This window comes from Callorhinus ursinus, unplaced genomic scaffold, assembly GCF_003265705.2.
Source record: "Callorhinus ursinus isolate GAN/ISIS: 27379988/994484 unplaced genomic scaffold, GSC_fseal_2.0 scaffold2, whole genome shotgun sequence".
Lineage (NCBI taxonomy): Eukaryota > Metazoa > Chordata > Mammalia > Carnivora > Otariidae > Callorhinus > Callorhinus ursinus.
Window position 1 is genome coordinate 16922376 of NW_027397064.1, and position 17660 is coordinate 16940035.

At 47.5% G+C, this 17660-nt stretch overlaps 1 protein-coding gene across 5 annotated transcripts in view; it reads left to right on the top strand.

Annotated features, from left to right (window-relative positions):
• The first annotated feature begins 6746 nt into the window (after positions 1-6746).
• PTPRN (protein tyrosine phosphatase receptor type N) overlaps positions 6747-17660 on the top strand; it is a 19494-nt gene continuing 8580 nt past the window's right edge. The window contains exons 1-12 of one of the 5 annotated variants that reach the window (XM_025891217.2): positions 6747-6968; positions 8432-8482; positions 8724-8837; positions 12603-12699; positions 13619-13880; positions 13963-14317; positions 14739-14873; positions 15485-15519; positions 16209-16483; positions 16704-16790; positions 17104-17183; positions 17359-17423. In XM_025891217.2, coding sequence (XP_025747002.1) covers positions 6854-6968; positions 8432-8482; positions 8724-8837; positions 12603-12699; positions 13619-13880; positions 13963-14317; positions 14739-14873; positions 15485-15519; positions 16209-16483; positions 16704-16790; positions 17104-17183; positions 17359-17423 — 1671 coding nt within the window. In that variant the 5' untranslated portion in view covers positions 6747-6853. The remainder of the gene's footprint in view (positions 6969-8431; positions 8483-8723; positions 8838-12602; positions 12700-13618; positions 13881-13962; positions 14318-14738; positions 14874-15484; positions 15520-16208; positions 16484-16703; positions 16791-17103; positions 17184-17358; positions 17424-17660) is intronic. The other 4 variants (XM_025891199.2, XM_025891208.2, XM_073878335.1 and 1 more) reach the window with 4 other exon arrangements.

Genomic DNA, 17660 nt, shown 5'->3' on the forward strand with positions numbered 1-17660 from the left:
GCCATCAGCTATTCTCCATATGAAGAGCAGCTTAATTTCCTACCAGGCCATGGTATACTGAACACCTGACCATGGGACAACCATGCATTGGCATGCATTGGGTATTATCCAATCCACTAAACCATAACATTGGAGGTTAAATGGAAATGGTGTATATGAGACTGGGCCCAAGAAGATCTGGATGGAACAAGTTGCATGAGAAAGTAGCTTCCTTGCTTCACTGCCTTTCCCACAACCTTATTATGGCCTTATGGGAATTCTCTATGACCAGCGAACAGACTGGGGGGAAAGCACAGAGCCAATTTATAGACATTTGCACAAAATGCAGGCATCAGCTGGAAGTGGAAGGGCGCTACATTACAGCACTATTCAGAAATGTCTGTGGATTACATCGATGAAGAGCAATCCCCTCTGTGGGAAGTTTTGTTGGTAGATCTGGTGGTCCACTTGGAATTGAAGAAGAAAAGAAATGAGGTATTTGTCTATACCAATAACAATATTCATGACTAACAGGTTGGTTGGTTGATCTGGGGTTTGAATAGAACAAGATAAGAAAATCTGTGGCAAGAAAGTCTGAGAAGGATCACTTGGGATGAACACAGAGTGTGAAGATAGTCATGGTTTCCTATGTAAATAACTATGAGAAGACATAGACTATGGAAAAGCTTGTCAGTAATCAGGTTATGAAATGACCAATTCTGTGGATATCAGTCATCCTCTTTATCCAGCCAGTCTGGTGTTTTCTTAATGGACCCACATATCAATGGACATGGTGGCAGGAAATGAAGCTATGCATGGGCTTACCAACGTGAATTTTCCTCCTCATGAATGATATGGTTATAGCCACCCCTGAATACCAATTTGCCAGCAACAGAGGATAATACTGAGCTTCCAATATGGCACACCTGGTGACAGATTTTTATTTTGAACCTCTTTTACCATGAAAAAAGGCAGCAAATTATATCCTGGATATGGATTTGCCCTTTCTGTCCACAATACTTCTGACAATACTCATTCACCATTAGTGAACTTACAGAGTGGTTGTTTTATTCATCTCCAAGAGTTTTGGAACCAAAGGGTAAAGGTCAGAGTGGCCCCCTCACTCTTATACCTCAAAATCTCTGAAGAAATCTTTGCTTCCCACCTCCTGAATGATGAGTTTGCAGGTGCTAGTGCCCAAGAGGGGAACACTTACACCACAGTGATAGAGTTGAATTGGAAGCTGAGACTACCACATGGGTTCCTCATGCCACTGAACCTATAAACAGATATGGGTATCACTATATTAGCCACAGTGATTGACTCCAATTACCAGGGAGAAGTTGAGTTGCTGCTACAAAATAAGGGCAAAAAAAAAAAAAAAAGGTTATTACTGGAGCCAGAGGAATTAACCTGGGCTCTTTGTATTCTTCTTCCCAGTAGTACTGGTTCAATAAAAAACTGTAGAAACCAAACAAAGCCAGGAACATCAAAGATTCAGATCCTGCAAAAATAAAGATGGGGCTCAAACCACCAGTTCAAAAATCCAATCCAGTCAAGGTGCTGACCACAGTAAAAAAGCCACAAAATGAGTGGGAGCATAAGGAAGTTGTAACTGTCAGTTTAAGCCTCAGGATCCCCTACAGGAAAGGGATTGTAGCAGCTGTGTTTACAATAACTTGGCACAGAAGCTTCTTTTTTTCTCCCATTTCTCTTTCCTGCTACTTTCTATCAAGAACAATGGCACTGCACTATGTTTTAGGTTTCATAAGAGAGTGTACCTGAATTAAGGGATGTGTGTGTCACTTGTCATAAGAGTACAGGGTTTTCATTCAAATAAAGGACAAGAGTAGAAGCTAAGATTAAGCTAGATATTCCGCATTTTCCCTGCTCTATGGCCCCAGGTCAATGTCTATGAACTGTATCAACTGTACGTCCTTGCTCACTGGCTTATAGTTGGATTTGGCCAATAGAAGTTATTGGCAAGATATCAGGGTCCAAAGAGGGAGAAAATTCAGGGTATGCATTCCTCTGGCTCCCTCCCTGACTGGCTGTGAGTTGACAAAGGTCTATATTTCTTTACCTGTCCATACATTTATAAACAGTTCTATAATTAAACTCTTTGGATTTACTTTGATTGAGTGTACCATGGTTTCTGGCTGAGTTCAAGGCATCAGACTATACAAATGTGAAGAGAAAATTAGTAAACTGGACTGTAGTTCAAAAGAAAATATCCAAAATGAAGTACAGAGAGACAAAAGAATGGAAAATACAAAGTATAAGGTAGAACCATAAAAGATATCACATGACAGTCTAATATATATTTACTTGGAGTTCCAGAAAGAAGGGAACGAGAAAATGGGGGTAGAATCAATATTTAAGGAGACAATGTCTGAGAATGTCTGAGAATGCCTCAAAATTGCTGAAAGACATCAAGCCATGTATTCAAGAAGCTCTTTGAATCTCAAGGAGAATAAAAGAAAATAAATGTCTCTCTAATGACAGCCTAGTAAAATATTGACAATCAAAGACAGGTTACCTACAAAAGAGTAACAATTATACTGACAGATGATTTCTCAAAAAGAGAAAGAGAGAGGGGGGAAAAGGGGATCAAAAGCAGATACCCAGATACCTCAAGTTTACCGCTAGGATCTGCTCTCTACTTGTCTTCACCCTATTTCCTCTCCCAACAAGCTAACTTCTATGGACTACTTCAATGAGCTCCCTCTTCCTCTGGATCCTTTTAGGTTAGGACAATGGGAATACCTAGGAGAGATCAGAGGGAAGGAATGAAAAGGATGAGAAAAGGGTGTGTTTTTCCGCCCATCTTCCTCCCTTTAAAGTTGTTACAGGCTGTCTGCTCCCCCTGGCACACATGTGCAACAGGAAACATGTACAATGGTATACATACTTACACTACTCATGATAAACCAATACTGGGGATAATCCAAAATCTATATATCTTCACTTTTCTTTACAGTTTCATAACCTAACCATGCATCCTTAGGTTATAAAACTGTAAAGAAAAGCAAAGAGGGGCGCCTCGGTGGCTCAGTCGTTAAGCGTCTGCCTTCGGCTCAGGTCATGATCCCAGAGTCCTGGGATCGAGCCCCGCATCGGGTTCCCTGCTCTGCAGGCAAGCCTGCTTCTCCCTCTCCCACTCCCTCTGCTTGTGTTCCCTCTCTCGCTGTGTCTGTCTCTGTCAAATAAATAAATACAAATCTTTAAAAAAATAAAAAAATTTAAAAAATTAAAAAAAAAAGAAAAGAAATAGGGTCAAAAAAAGAATGAATAATGGCCACCTTTGGGGGATGCCTGGATGACTCAGTCAGTTAAGCATCTGCCTTTGGCTCAGGTCCTGATCCCAGGGTCCTGAGATAGAGCTTGCGTCAGCCTCTCTGCTCAGCGGGGAGTCTGCTTCTGCCTGCCACTCCTCCTGCTTGTGCTCTGTCAAATAAATAAATAAAATCTTTAAAAAATAATGGTTACCCTTGGGAAGAGGTACTGACTGGGGGATATGATAAGGTTTCCAAGGTGCTAGAAATGTTCTATTTCTTGACCTGGACTACATGGGTGTTCACCTTGTGCTAATTTATTGAGTTGTTCATTTTTGTTTTATGCATTTTTCTGTTTGTTTTATTTCACAATATACAAAGTTTTTAAAAAGGAAATAAAGGAGTGAGGTGATAAAGATGGCAGGAGGGGAGTGCCTGGATGGCTCAGTCAGCTGAGTGTCCAATTCTTGGTTTTGGCTCAGGTCACGATCTCAGGGTCCTAGGATCAAGCCCCACATTGGGCTCGTGCTCGGTGGGGAGTCTGCTTGAGGATTCCCTCCCTCTCCTTCTGCTTCTCCCCACCCCCATTTGTGCTCGCTCTCTCGCTCTCTCTCTCTCTCTCAAAGAAATAGGAGAAAATAAATAAATAAATCTTAAAAAAATAGATGGCAGGAGAAATTGTGGAAGGTGCAGAGAATTCCCTGAGTATATTTTATTATATAGTTTTGATTTCTGAAAAATGTAAATATTTTACATATTAAAAAAATAAAATTATATATAAAGTAAAAAAACTAAAATTGAGAACAAACTGAAACAAACAAACCAAATTATATATCAAGTTGGTAAAAATGACTACACAAACAAAAGAACCATTTCAAATGACTTTAGAATGCAGTATTTTGATGGTATACCCTAAGGGATTATATTCCAAGGAAAAAATGACTACCACACATCTTAAACGTCTTTATTGTTTTATTAGTAGGGTAATATTTGCATTATTATTTGTAAATTATTGTATTTATATTGTACGATTACACACATAAGTGATTATATTAATGTCATAAGAAACCAAAGTTTTCAGTGTAAGAATAAAGAGATACGGGGATGCCCGGGTGGCTCAGATGGTTGGGCATCTGCCTTCAGCTCCGGTCGTGATCCCAGGTATTGGGCTCCTGGCTCAGCGGGGAGCCTGCTTCTCCCTCTGCCTCTGCCTCTCCCCCTGCTCATGCTCTCTCTCTCTATCTCTGTGTGTCTCAAATGAATAAATAAAATCTTTTTTAAAAAGTTTTTAAAAAAGAATAAAGAGATACGAGTACAAAATCAAAAGAGCTCAGTAAAAATCACAGTTAAATTTTAGTTGGAAATATGTGTGTGAATGTGTGTGTATCTTAATATTCTAGTTCTGTGCACTGAAAGAGCCTATAAGCAATGTCATCTCAGTTTCTATTATCACCCTTAAATCCCAGACTGTGATCTCTAAGGTCAGTCCTTACTAAAAGCTACCTAGTCTCTTGGAAGAATGGTTGCTTCCATGTCTAGGGCAGGGGGAAAAAAAGATGAACCTGGTACATCTTGGAGTGATAGAAAGCAAGAGAACTGTCAGTGATTAGTAGGATTTTTTTTTTAAGATTTTTACTCATTTGTTTGATAGAGAGAGACACAGCGAGAGAGGGAACACAAGCAGGGGGAGTGGGAGAGGGAGAAGCAGGCTCGCTGCTGAGCCCGACGTGGGGCTTGATCCCAGGAGCTGGGATCATGACCTGAGCCGAAGACAGATGACTGAGCTACCCAGGCGCCTCTAATGGGATGTTTCAAAAGGACCCCAGAGCCAGTTTAAAGGAGCTTTCACTGACTTATTCTGAGGCAATTTGAATATAAAAAAAATAATTACTGCAATTGATTGATACACATTGAATATTTGAAAATCCATTCTTCCATAGTAATGATCAAACAAGAAACGTCATTGAAATATTTTTTAAAAATTTATTTGTCACAGTTGGAGGGAACTACTATACCTAAATTCATTACGCTGCAAATTGGTAAACCAAAAAAATAAGAATATATGCTACCTTTCCAGTTGGAACTGTATTTCAGGGTAAATAACCCCAGCTGATGAAGAAAGCTCTTCTTTATAAAATAATATCAGCTAATAAATGTTAAAGGAATGACAGAATTAGAAAAGTCACCATTTTGCAGCCTCTAATGAAATAATTTAGTCGAGGACCATCAAGGAAGAGCAAATCCATTAGGTGAAAAGTTAATGGGAACTAAATATTTTCACAGTGCCAAAATATCACCCCATGGATTACATATTAGTCACAAGAGGGAAACATAAGTTTACATACAGTGATCTGTCTTTACCTTAAACCAGTGACCAATTTTAGCATCACTAATAGCAGGACAGGCAGACATTACCCATTTCCTGAAATGACACAATTGGAGGCATAAGCATCACCTATAAAGCATTTTGCTTAAAAAATGTTTAACCTGATTCAACCAAGACTTTAGATATAACTTCTAGTTTACAGAAAATGCAAGGAACATACAGGATAGACACAGGGGAAATACAGAGAAATCTATCATGAGGAAACTATCAGACAAATTCAGAAGATGGGGAGTTGTAAAGAAAAACTAACCTAGTCTATTCAACAAGACAATGTCAAAAATGGGGGGGGTTGTCTATATTAATTTAAATAGAATTAAGAAACATAACCACATGCAATGGTGGTCTTTGACTCCTATTATTTTTACCCCTATTTTGAGCAAAACAGATGGAAAAAGGCATTTTTTTGAATCAATTTGAGAATTTGAATATAAATTGAGCACTAAATGATATTAGAGAGTTACTGTAAATTTTGTTAGATGGGCATTTGGATTATGTGGGATTATGTGGATTATGCCAGTGCAGTCATTGTTCTAAGTGATCCACATGAGTTTAACTCGTGTAATCCCCACAACCACCTTGTGAGGTAGGAGTTATTAGCACATCTCTTTTACAGATTAGGAATTTGGGCGCAGAGAGGTTAAGCAACTTGCCCAAAGTTCTACTCCTAGTAGGTGGCATTGCTAGAACTGGAATCCAGGCACACATGCATAACCATCCCTGCTGTTAAGGATGATACCAGTACCATCGATCGAGAGGCGTAACAGTACCTATTCTACTCACCTTTATGCTCATTTTAGGACTTAGACTCACATATATTTCCTGGCCCCCACCCAACTGTACCCCTTTTCTCCAACCTTGGGATTGGGTGATAGAGGTGGTAGGTAGTCCTTGGGGAGAAACATTATGTCAAAAGGGGGTGGGGCCAAGTGGGAAATCTAGTGAAGCGCCTACTATTTGGTGGAGAAGAGCTGCGGGTACGCACCTCCGTAAAACAGAGCTCTTACGTCACGTATGACGCAAATAAGCGTAAGAGCCGGGGGTGGAGATGCCGTCACCACCCGCCCAGGGTTGGCCGAGTTGCCGCGAGAGGGGCGTAGAGACCCCGCCTCGTAGGTGGGTGGGGAGTGGCAGGCCCCGCCTCGGCCCCTGTGGCTGGCTCCGGCCGGCGTCGCTGCGGTTGTGGCAGGGGAGCGAGCGCGCCGAGCCCGGAAAGATGCGGCGCCCGCGGCGGCCTGGGGGTCCCGGGGGATCCGGGGGTCTCCGGGTGCTCCTCTGCCTCCTGCTGCTGAGCAGCCGCCCGGGAGGCTGCAGCGCCATTAGTGCCCACGGTCAGGAGGAAATGCGGGGGGTGGGGTGGGGTGGGGGCTGGAGTGTGGTGCCGGGAGCAAAATTCGGTGGGGGGTGGGGGAGGGGTGTCACGAAGGTAGGAAGCTCAGGTAGAATATGTGTCTGGAGTAGGGTAGGGGGAAGCACTGGGAGGTGAGGAAGATGAGAGGGCGTCTGAGAGGAAAGGGGCGTAGGCCTGGAGGTGGGGCTGGGAATACGGGGGCGGGACCTAAGAGAAGCAGGCTCAGGGCAAGATTGCTGGTTTAGGAGGAGGAATAGGGGTGCATATGGACAGAAGAATTTAGACACTGGCTACAAGACCACGGGAGAAGTCTCGCTGAGGCGCCAAAGAAGTGGTGACGCGCTAAGGGATTGGGGGTGGGAAGTAGGGATAGGAAGAGGGAGTCCTGACGTCCAGGCAGTAGGAGTTGGAGCCACGAGCGTGGGGGTCCCAGCTCCCAGGAGAGGATCAGGCCGAAGGAGGGGCCAGGGTTTCTCTTTAAGCTTAGAGAGGCAGATTGCTGCGATCTGATCTCCAATAAGAGGAGGACGGCTAGGGGAGGCGGCAAAAGAGGGTGAAGAGAAGGGTCTTTTCCTGTCCCCTTCCCCACAGCCAAGCCGGTGCTGACTCACATCTGAGCGGACAGAGACAGTCAGCGCTGACTCATGGGCCGGGGGAGGGTGGGGTGGTGGGGCGCGTGGGGGAAGGGGCGCAGCCTCATCGTCTGACACCCTCCTTCCCCACCTGGCTTGGAGGCCAATGCAAGGTACTTCCCGTGGCCCTTTGGGTTGGTAGGGTGGCAAGTGAAGTCTGGAACGGCGGAGGGGTCAGGTCTTGTGGAGACTCCTGACCCTAGCACCCTTCCCTCCCCCATAACTGCTTCCAGGCTAGGTGGCCCTCGGCGGGGCCCAACTCAGAGCTTCAGCACCGCGGACAGCGCTAGCGGCTCTGGGGCCACTGACTGCAGGGATGGTGTGGGGAGCATTGCTTTAGAGACACCCCACCCATACCCCTTTCCCACACGGAGGGAAGGTGTGCTAGGGTTTCCATCTCTTTTGAGTCCCAGCGCATCGTAGTTAGAATGCTTTTGGAGATTTGGGGAGGAAAGTCCCATTTTCCTCAGAATTTGGCCAAAAATTCCCCCCATAGTAATTCTATGAGAGTAGAAGTATATGATCCTCCACTACCCCCTGCACCTGGAAGCCTTATCCCCATCACTCAGTTAAGCAAACTGAGGCTTTTAGGGAAAGGATTCAGACTCTCAGATCCTTAAAATCCAAAGCCAGATCCTGTGCTTCCTTCTCTTAAGAATTCTAGGCCTCTTCCCTACTTTCCTCCCAGCTTAAAGCCTTTCTTAGAATGAAAGAATGGACCCCATCTGTTTCCCCCTTTCCCAGCCTGTCCATCCTCTGACCATTCTATGTGTGTGGGTGTCTGAGCCTCTGCTCGCTTTTCCCTCTACAGGCTGTCTGTTTGACCGCAGACTCTGCTCTCACCTTGAAGTCTGTATTCAGGGTGAGTGAGGCCCAGGCATAGGATTTACAAGACAGGGGACACAAACAAGAAAGAAGTGTGCGGGAGGCCTGGAAGGGGGAAGGGATACCAGTCCAGTCTTGGGGAGAAGAGAGAATGGCCTGAAGGAGCAGAGTTCTCTGAAGCCAAGAGAGGAGATGGAGAGAGTGATGCCCATTTGCAACTTGGACTTTGGAAAGCCTCTTGTCCAAGCACCCTGCTGACACCACTTTTGTGCTCTTAGATGGCTTGTTTGGACAGTGCCAGGTGGGAGTGGGGCAGGCCCGGCCCCTTTTGCAAGTCACCTCTCCAGTTCTTCAGCGCTTACAAAGTGTGCTCCGACAGCTCATGTCCCAAGGTGAGGTCTAGCTGTACTGAAGGAAAGACACTGGGGCTTCATTAGATAAGGGTGGGGAAGTGAGGGGCCACCTGACTCAAGAACTTCTCTTCATGAAACATTCTTATCACACCTACTTCTAGAGCCTCACCTTTCCAGACCTTGCTGGAGAAGGGGGCAAGACAGGAGTCTTGGGCTGTTCACCATAGAGATGGGCTATTCACACTTGGACTCTTTGGAGGAGTCTAGAGGAGGCCTTCACAGAAGGAGCCACTGCAAGAGGCCAGTGTCCATCTCCTTAGGACGAGCCCACTCCCTGAAACTGTCTGAGTGCTCCAGAACCATGAATTCTGGAGTCCTCAGCTGGGAGAACACCCCTCCCATCAAATTCACTCATTCAACAACTTTTGTTGAATACTTACTATGTGGCAAGCTTAGTTTTAGGTGTTTGGGATGTATCAGGGAATAAAACAGACAAAGATCTCTGTCTACTGGGGCTTACATTTTTGGGGGGTAAGGGGAATACAATATATAAATTAGAAAATATATGGTATATTATAAGGTGGTAAGTGCCATAGGGGGGAAATAAAACAAATCTTACAGCATGATAAAGGGATCAGAAATGGTGGGGTAGGAAGCTTCAGTATCAAATTGAGTGGTCAAGGTAGACCTTATTGAGACTATGAAATTTGAACAAAGACATCAAGGAAGTGGAGGTGTTTTCCAGAAGGTTATCTGGGGGCAATGTTTCAACCTGATCAAAGAGCTAGAAAAGCTTTTACTAAAGCAGGAGCATGGGGCACCTGGGTGGCTCAGTCGTTAAGCGTCTGCCTTCGGCTCAGGTCATGATCCCAGGGTCCTGGGATCGAGTCCCACATCGGGCTCCCTGCTCAGCGGGAAGCCTGCTTCTCCCTCTCCCACTCCCCCTGCTTGTGTTCCCTCTCTCACGGTCTCTCTCTGTCAAATAAATAAATAAAATCTTAAAAAAAAAAAAAAAAAGCAGGAGCATGAATTTGAGGAATACCATGGAGAGCACCTCCATGGTCTGGCTGTAGAGGATTGATAGAGAGGGAAAGTGGAAGGTGTTGGGGGAAGGGATGCAGATCATCATAGGGACTTATAAGAGAATGTATGGATGGATGTCGTCTTTACTCTGAATAAAAGAGGAACCCATGACAAGGTTTTGAGCATAGGGGTGCATAAACTCACCTTTACTTTATTTTATTTTATTTTTTAAAGATTTTATTTAGGGACACCTGGGTGGCTCAGTCAGTTAAGCGTCTGCCTTCAGCTCAGGTCATGATCCCAGAATCCTGGGATCAAGTCCCACATCGGACTCCTTGCTTAGCAGGAAGCCTGCTTCTCCCACTGCCTGCCTCTCCCCCTGCTTATGCTCACTTGCTCTCTCTCTCTCTCTCTCTGACAAATAAATAAATAAAATCTTTAAAAAAATAAAGATTTTGGGGCGCCTGGGTGGCTCAGTTGGTTGGGCGACTGCCTTCGGCTCGGGTCATGATCCTGGAGTCTCGGGATCGAGTCCCACATCGGGCTCCCTGCTCGGCAGGGAGTCTGCTTCTCCCTCTGACCCTCTTCCCTCTCGTGCTATCTCTCATTCTCTCTCAAATAAATAAATAAAATCTTTAAAAATATATATATATAAAAAAATAAAGATTTTATTTATTTGTTTGTTTGTTTGTTTATTTGTCAGAGAGAGGGAACACAAGCAGGGGGAGTGGGAGAGGGAGAAGCAGGCTTCCCGCCGAGCAGGGACCCCAAAGCAGGGCTCGATCCCAGGACCCTGGAATCATGACCTGAGCCAAAGGCAGATGCTTAACTGACTGAACCACCCAGGCACCCCTCACCTCTACTTTAAAAGGATCATGCTTGTTCTTGTTGAGAATAGACGGAAGGGAGTCAAGGGTAGAAGCAGGGAGATCGTGAAAAGCTACCACAATAACTCATGTAAGGGATGAATGTGGCATGGATCAGGTGGTTGCAGGGAGGTAGAAAGGAATGACAGAATTCTGCATGTATTTTAAAGGCAGTAAGCATGATTTCATGAAATATTGGACAATGCTGTGAAAGAAAGGGAAGTGTCGAAGATGACACCAGATTTTACTGCCTGAATAATTGGGTAAATGGAGATGTCATTAACTATGCAAAAGGATCAACCTGGGGAGGAGTGTTCAGTTTTGAATATACTGAATTTAAGGTGTTCATTCACATAGAGTGGGAAATTGAGAGTATGAGATTGGATTTTGAAAGAGAGATGGAGGATTCTGGAGTGGAGATAGGAAATTAGAATTCTTTGGCATATTAATGACAATTAAACCCATGAGGTAGATGAGATAAGCAAACGATTTAGTGTATATGAAGAAGAAGCCTAGAGAATTACAATATTAAGAGGACCAGGACAAGGAGAGGAACCAACAAGGGAGACTGAGAAGGGGGAGCCAAGGAGGTAGGAGGAAAAACAAGAATGTTCAGTGTCCTAGAAATCAAATGGAAGTGTATCGCAAAGGAAGGACTGATCAGCAGTGTCAAATAACGATGGTATATGAAGTAAGATGAGATCAGAGAATTGGCCACTGGCTTTAGATAAGCAGAAGTCCCTGGTGATTTGGATGAAAATATTTTGGTAGAATAGGTGGGAATAAAATCCTGAATAGAGTGGATTAAGAGGGAAGGAGAGAAAAGAACTGGATACAGCCAGTAGAGATAACACTTTCAAGGAGTCTTGCTGCAAAGAAAAGGAAAGAAATGGAGGGATCACTGGAGAGGAATGTGGGGTCATGCAGTAACTTTTTAAGATGAAAGGAAATTCCATCATGTTTGTATGCTAAAGGGAATAATTCAGTAGAGAACAGAGGAAAATGATCATGTAGGAAATAAGGGGAAATTGCGGAGAAGATGTTCTTGAGTAGGTAGTAAGAGATGAAATCCAGTGCTCAAGTGGAGGAATTGGCCTCTGATAGGATGAGTTATCTAATGTTCAGAGGCAAGAAGGCAGGTATGGATGCTAGTTAATCTTAGAATATGAGTTAGGAGCAGTACAGGCTATTAACTCAGAAGCAGGAAAGAAGAAATGGGGGTGGAGAGTGGGAGATTATGCCTTTAGAATAGGTAACTGACCTTCCATGAGAGCAGTTTCATGAAAGGAAAGAGTCCGACAGGAGATCTGCACCAGCATAAGATGATTGATGGTGGTGGTGAAGGTTTAAAATGTGTATAGTGCTTTAGAATTTTGTTAGCACTTTCATTTCTCTGATTGCACTTGATCTTCACAATAGCCCCACAAAGTATGTATTATTCCCACTTTACAAAGAAAAGTAAGTTTCAGTATCAACAAAAAGGATAGAAATAATAATGATGATGATGATGATGATAAGAGCAGCTCTTTAAAGTTCACTATGTGACGGGTACTAGTCTTACCATGTTATATTGGGTTATTTTAATTATCACAATCTTAGGAGGTATAAACCCCCATTTTACAGATGAGAGAATTGAGGCTCAGACAAGTTCAGCAATTTGCCCAAAGTTGCACAATGAGTAAATGGCAGAGGATTCAAACTTAGTCTCACTGATGGCTCCAAAATCTGTACCCGAGTGTGGGAAGAGGGCAGCTCAGACCACCCACCAGGTCTCTGGACCACCTCCACTGCCCCTCTGCTCTGCCAAACTCAGTACACTGCAGGATAGAGAGTGCGGTTTTGATTTCCACTGGTCCCTGTTACTGGGCCCTCAGACTGTCCCAAGCCAACCTCACCCTATCCTGTCCCCTGGCAGGACTGTCCTGGCACGATGACCTCACCCAGTATGTGATCTCCCAGGAGATGGAACGCATCCCCAGGCTTCACCCCCCAGAGCCCCGTCCAAGGGACAGGTAGGCATCCTTTCTCAATAGCTCTAGCAAGGCAAGGCTGGTGGGTCTGTGGTCCTGTCTTGATGGACAGAGGGAAAGGGGAGGGAAAGGGGCACGAAGGTCAGCAGCCTCAGGCACGGGTAAAAGGTTCAGGAGTGGTCATCTGACATGTTCACATACTCAGTATGAGCTGAGCTCACCACCAGGGATCCAGCAAAACAGCGGGGGAAAAAAAGTTTTGAAAAACTTGGACATTTCATAATTTGAAAGAAGCATCAAGGGAGTCAGCATGGGACAAATGAGAATTTTGTCATATGGATAATGTTGAATGTTCCATTTCATTACTATGTGGAAGTGTATGTGGAAAGACCATCATCCTTCTGTGGTTAGGGCCTCTGAAGGCATTGTTCAGACCCTACAAGCAGAGGAAAGTCAATGAGGGCCATGGGGCTCCAATGATGATAGCAGGATGAAAAAGGCAGAGTGGGGTAGAAGGGCAGAGTTTGTGGGGGGGTGGGGGGGAGTACTGTATCTTTGAACTGAATGCTTGAACACACACTTGGAGAGCCAGGTGTGGGGATATGAATACAGGAGGAACAGGGCAAACTGCAGCCACTGTTTATCTATGGAGGTACCTGGCTGCCTTCTCCTGCACCCATTCTCTCCTCCATTCCTTGTCTCACACATCCCTAACCTCCCCTGCTGTGTTTCAGGGACCTAGGCATGCTTCCCAGGGAGAGAATGACCTGTGCCCAGGCTTGGCCCTCTGGCCCTTCCCCATGCTACTCTCTTCCCCTGAGCCTATCTCATTTCTTAAGAGGTCATGGTTACTCCAAACTGCTGAGCCTGTCTGGTCCCACCATCGCTGCCCCCTGTAGGCTCTGTATGCCCTTGCCCCACACAACCAACACACACATGTCCACTTTGCTTTCTTCCCCAGATCTGGCTTGGTGCCCAGGAGACCTGGTCCCGCTGGGGAGCTGCTCTTACAGGGCATCCCTACTGGCTCCACCCCTGCAGCCCAGCACCGGCTTCCTCAACCTCCAGTGGGTGGGGGTGGAGCTGGGGCGGGCTCTCCACTCTCCCCTCTGCAGGCTGAGCTGCTGCCCCCTCTCTTGGAGCACCTGCTGCTACCCCCGCAGGCCCCCCACCCTGCTCTGAGTTATGAACCTGCCCTGCTGCAGCCCTACCTGTTCCATCAGGTGAGCCTTAAACACTGCCCCCCCAACACCTATCCCTGAGCCCTGATATCTGCTCTTATCCGGATCTCTTGTTTCCCCACAGTTTGGCTCCCGCGATGGCTCCCGGGGCTCAGAGAGCTCGCCAGGGATGATCAGCGTCGGCCCCCTACCCAAGGCTGAACCTTCTACCCTCTTCAGCAGAACTGCCTCCAAGGGCATGTTTGGGGCTCCCTCTGACCACTCTTATGGGGACCCTCCAGGGCCTTCACCTGGTCAACTTTTCCAGGAGTCAGGGCTTCTCTACCTGGCCCAGGAGCTGCCAGCGCCCAGTAGGGCCAGGGCACCAAGGCTTCCGGAGCAAGGGGACAGCAGCCGGGCACAGGACTCCTCAGAGGGCTATGAGGAGGAAGGGCTAGAAGGTCACAGGGAGAAACCTCCTTCTCCAGCAGAGCTGCCAGGTATCAGAGTTCTCAGCACCGTTCCCTTCCTGTGGGGGCTGCATCCGCGGGCTCCTTCCTAATGACCCATGCATTTGTTAATTCGTCCTTAAAGTCATTCATATATTTAACTAATGTCTCCTGACAACGCGATCTATGCCAGGCACTAGGTAGGCAGTGGGGACACCCCGAGGGGTGGAGATAACATAACTCTTCTGCAGCTGGAGAGTCAAGATGTCCATGGTGGGCCTGAAGTTTGGTCTTGGCCCTAAGAAGGCCATTCCCCCAAAGTGTGGGCAAGGGCTGGAAGGTGGAGGGCATCAGTGTCCTGGGGTTTGAGAAGAAGCTTTTAAGTGTGCTAGTACCCTCCCACCCCCAAATGCCTCCCACAAGTTCATCTCGCCGCCACCATCTCGCCATAAGCTCTGTGTCTGGCTCCCAGCAGACGTGACTCTCCAGAGACTGGCAGCTGTGCTTGCGGGCTATGGGGTGGAGCTGCGTCAGCTGACCCCTGAGCAGCTCTCCACCCTCTCAACCCTGCTGCAGCTGCTGCCCAAGGGCGCAGGACGAAATCTGGGTGAGTGTCCAGACAGAGAGACCAGCAACCACCAGCAACATGATGGCCCCTTGCCCCAACTCTCAAGCCCACATGGAGCAGCCTAGAGGGGAAGGTCAGGGGGCAGAGAAGGGAGCTCTTTTGAGACACGAGCACAGGGTCATTGCCTGCCAGGGGCAGGAAGCAAGGGAGTGGGGTGGTGAGCTGAGTTAGAGCGGAAAAGAACTGGAGGGGCGGGGAGTAATGGAAGAATAAGCCAACAGGGGGTATGAGCCGGGATCAGGAGGCACCAAGGAACGTGGGTGGATGATAACAGCCTCTAAGGAAGGAAGTGGCCAATGCCAAGTGAAGCCAGTAATTGATGGGTAAGGGGAGGACTGGACAAAGAATAGTTTTGAGACGTGTGGCCAATAACTCTGGAAGGAGCTGATAAAACAATTATGAGGTAGAAGCAAACAGGCATGAGACCATGCTTAGGATGAGACCAAAGGCAGGGCTGGGTCACTGACTGAGGAAAAAGAGGCCACAGCAGATGCAACAGGCTCAGGGTCGCTGGCCCTTTCTGCTACCTGTGTTGTATGGACCTTCACCTTGGCCCTTTGCCCAGAGTCTTGTTTTTCCTGTCTCTACAGGAGGGGTTGTAAATGTTGGAACTGACATCAAGAAAGTGAGTTTGTGGCACCTCCCTGACCCATAGTGCCCCTAGCAGCAAACCCCCTTGTCAAAATCTAAACCTCAGCATTGGGACCCAGATCTATATCTTCCAACCCTCCTCATTTGTGGGGGAGCCAGGGCCCAGAGCCTGCAAATCCTTGCCTTAAGATCTCACCTCAACTTGATGGCAGAGCTGGGTCTAGAAGCTGGAGTTCTCAATTTGCTACTTTTTTCACTGCAGTCGTTTCAGACCCTGCTCTGAGTATCCCTAGGTGAAGAGGGGAGTCACATGCAGGCTCCTGGCCCCCCTGGAGCCTGAAGAGCTCTATCTTTCTCACGCGTTCGACTTCTGAGATTTTGTGGCTAAACAGAAGTCTAAGAACCATTACCTGCCTGTTCATGTCTCCTAACACCACCTTCCCTCACTCCAGAGGTTCTCCTCACTCCAGTTCCATCTTGGGGATCATTACTGATCATGTTGCATTCATTCAATCCTTTATTCATTCATTCATTCATCCACCTGACGCACTTTTCTGGGTGACCTCTCTGTGCCCATTGCTTCCCTGGGCCCTGGGGGGGGGTGTAAAAAGAAACAAGTCCCAAGGTCCTCTTTAGGGACCTCAGAGTCCCTAAGATGTGGACCCCCAACCCCCATCCCCTCTATCATCCGGAGACCACACCTCTATCCTCTCTTCCAAACAGACAACCGAGGAGCAGGTGCAGCGTGGAAGCACGGCGGAGCCTCCACCCCCCACACCCTCCCTGCCTGGATACCCCACTGCCAGTCCCACTTCCAATAAAGCCCAGCAGGTGCTGAGCTCTGGATCCTCCGAGTCCCCCAGAGCTGCAAGCCACCTTGTCACACCTGTCCTGCTGGAGAAGAAAAGTCCACCGGGCCAGAGCCAGCCCCCAGTGGTGAGGCGGCCGGCAGCTCAGCCATCAGCAGAGGAGTATGGCTACATTGTCACTGACCAGAAGTAAGGGCTTCAGCCGGGGCAAGCCTTCCAGTCCCCTCCATCGGCCCCCCTGGGGAGGGGGTGTTGCGTGGGTTGGCCTGCCTGGCAAGAAGCAGAGAGCAGAAATCCAGATGTGAAGTGGACAGAGGTGGGCTCCTCTGTACCCCAGGAGGTAGTTTGTTTCAAGAAAGTGGCCAAGAGGATCCCCACTTTCCTTCCTCTCCCTGCTCTCCACCTTCAGGCCCCTGAGTCTGGCGGCAGGAGTCAAGCTGCTGGAGATCCTAGCTGAGCATGTGCATGTGTCCTCTGGCAGCTTCATCAACATCAGGTGGGGCTGGTATCTAGCTGGGGCAGCCAGGATCTAGAAGGTAGCTGGAGGGGAGAGGTGGCTGGAGGGGCTCAGGGAAGGAAGGGAAGACAAAGTCTTGGGTAAGTGGCCAAGGTGGGGTCAGAGATGCTCCCAGCTGCATTGAAGGTGCCCCCCCACACACACACATCCAGCATTTCCCTCAAACATCCCTGTAAGGCATGTCTGATCAGCCCCAGCTTATCCTCTCGTGGGGAGAGGACCAGAGCTGGCCTCTCTGTTACAGTCTGGGGTCTGTGGTGGGTGAGGCAGTAATGTAGCTCCTGTTTGGCAGTGTGGTGGGACCGGCCCTCACCTTCCGCATCCGACACAATGAACAGAACCTGTCTTTGGCTGATGTGACCCAGCAAGCTGGTAAATACTTCCTGGTCCCAGCCCCAGCCTTAGTAGGACATACCCAGGCCTGTGGCTGATGCCCCCCTTGAAATATTCCCAACACACACGGGCCCTGCCTGCCACCAAGCATAGCATGACGTGGAGTGGAGCCCACATGGAGCTGGAGAGAGTCTGACCCACAGCTTCCCTGCAGGGCTGGTGAAGTCGGAACTGGAAGCACAGACAGGGCTCCAGATCTTGCAGACAGGAGTGGGACAGGTATGAGCTAACCGAAGAATCAGCTGAAACCCCAGAGGGCTGACATTATCCACAAGAGATGGGGGCAAACTTGGCAGGAAAACCAGAGCTGAAACTTCATGTACCTGGCTGGCCCGCAGGCTTTGCCAAAGCAGCCCTCCCCTTGCAGTTCACTTTCTGGCCAGCAGATGGCCCCAGTGGCTGCTCCTCCTCCTTCCTTTCCCTCCCTCCCTCCCTCCCTCCCCCCCCCTCTCCCCC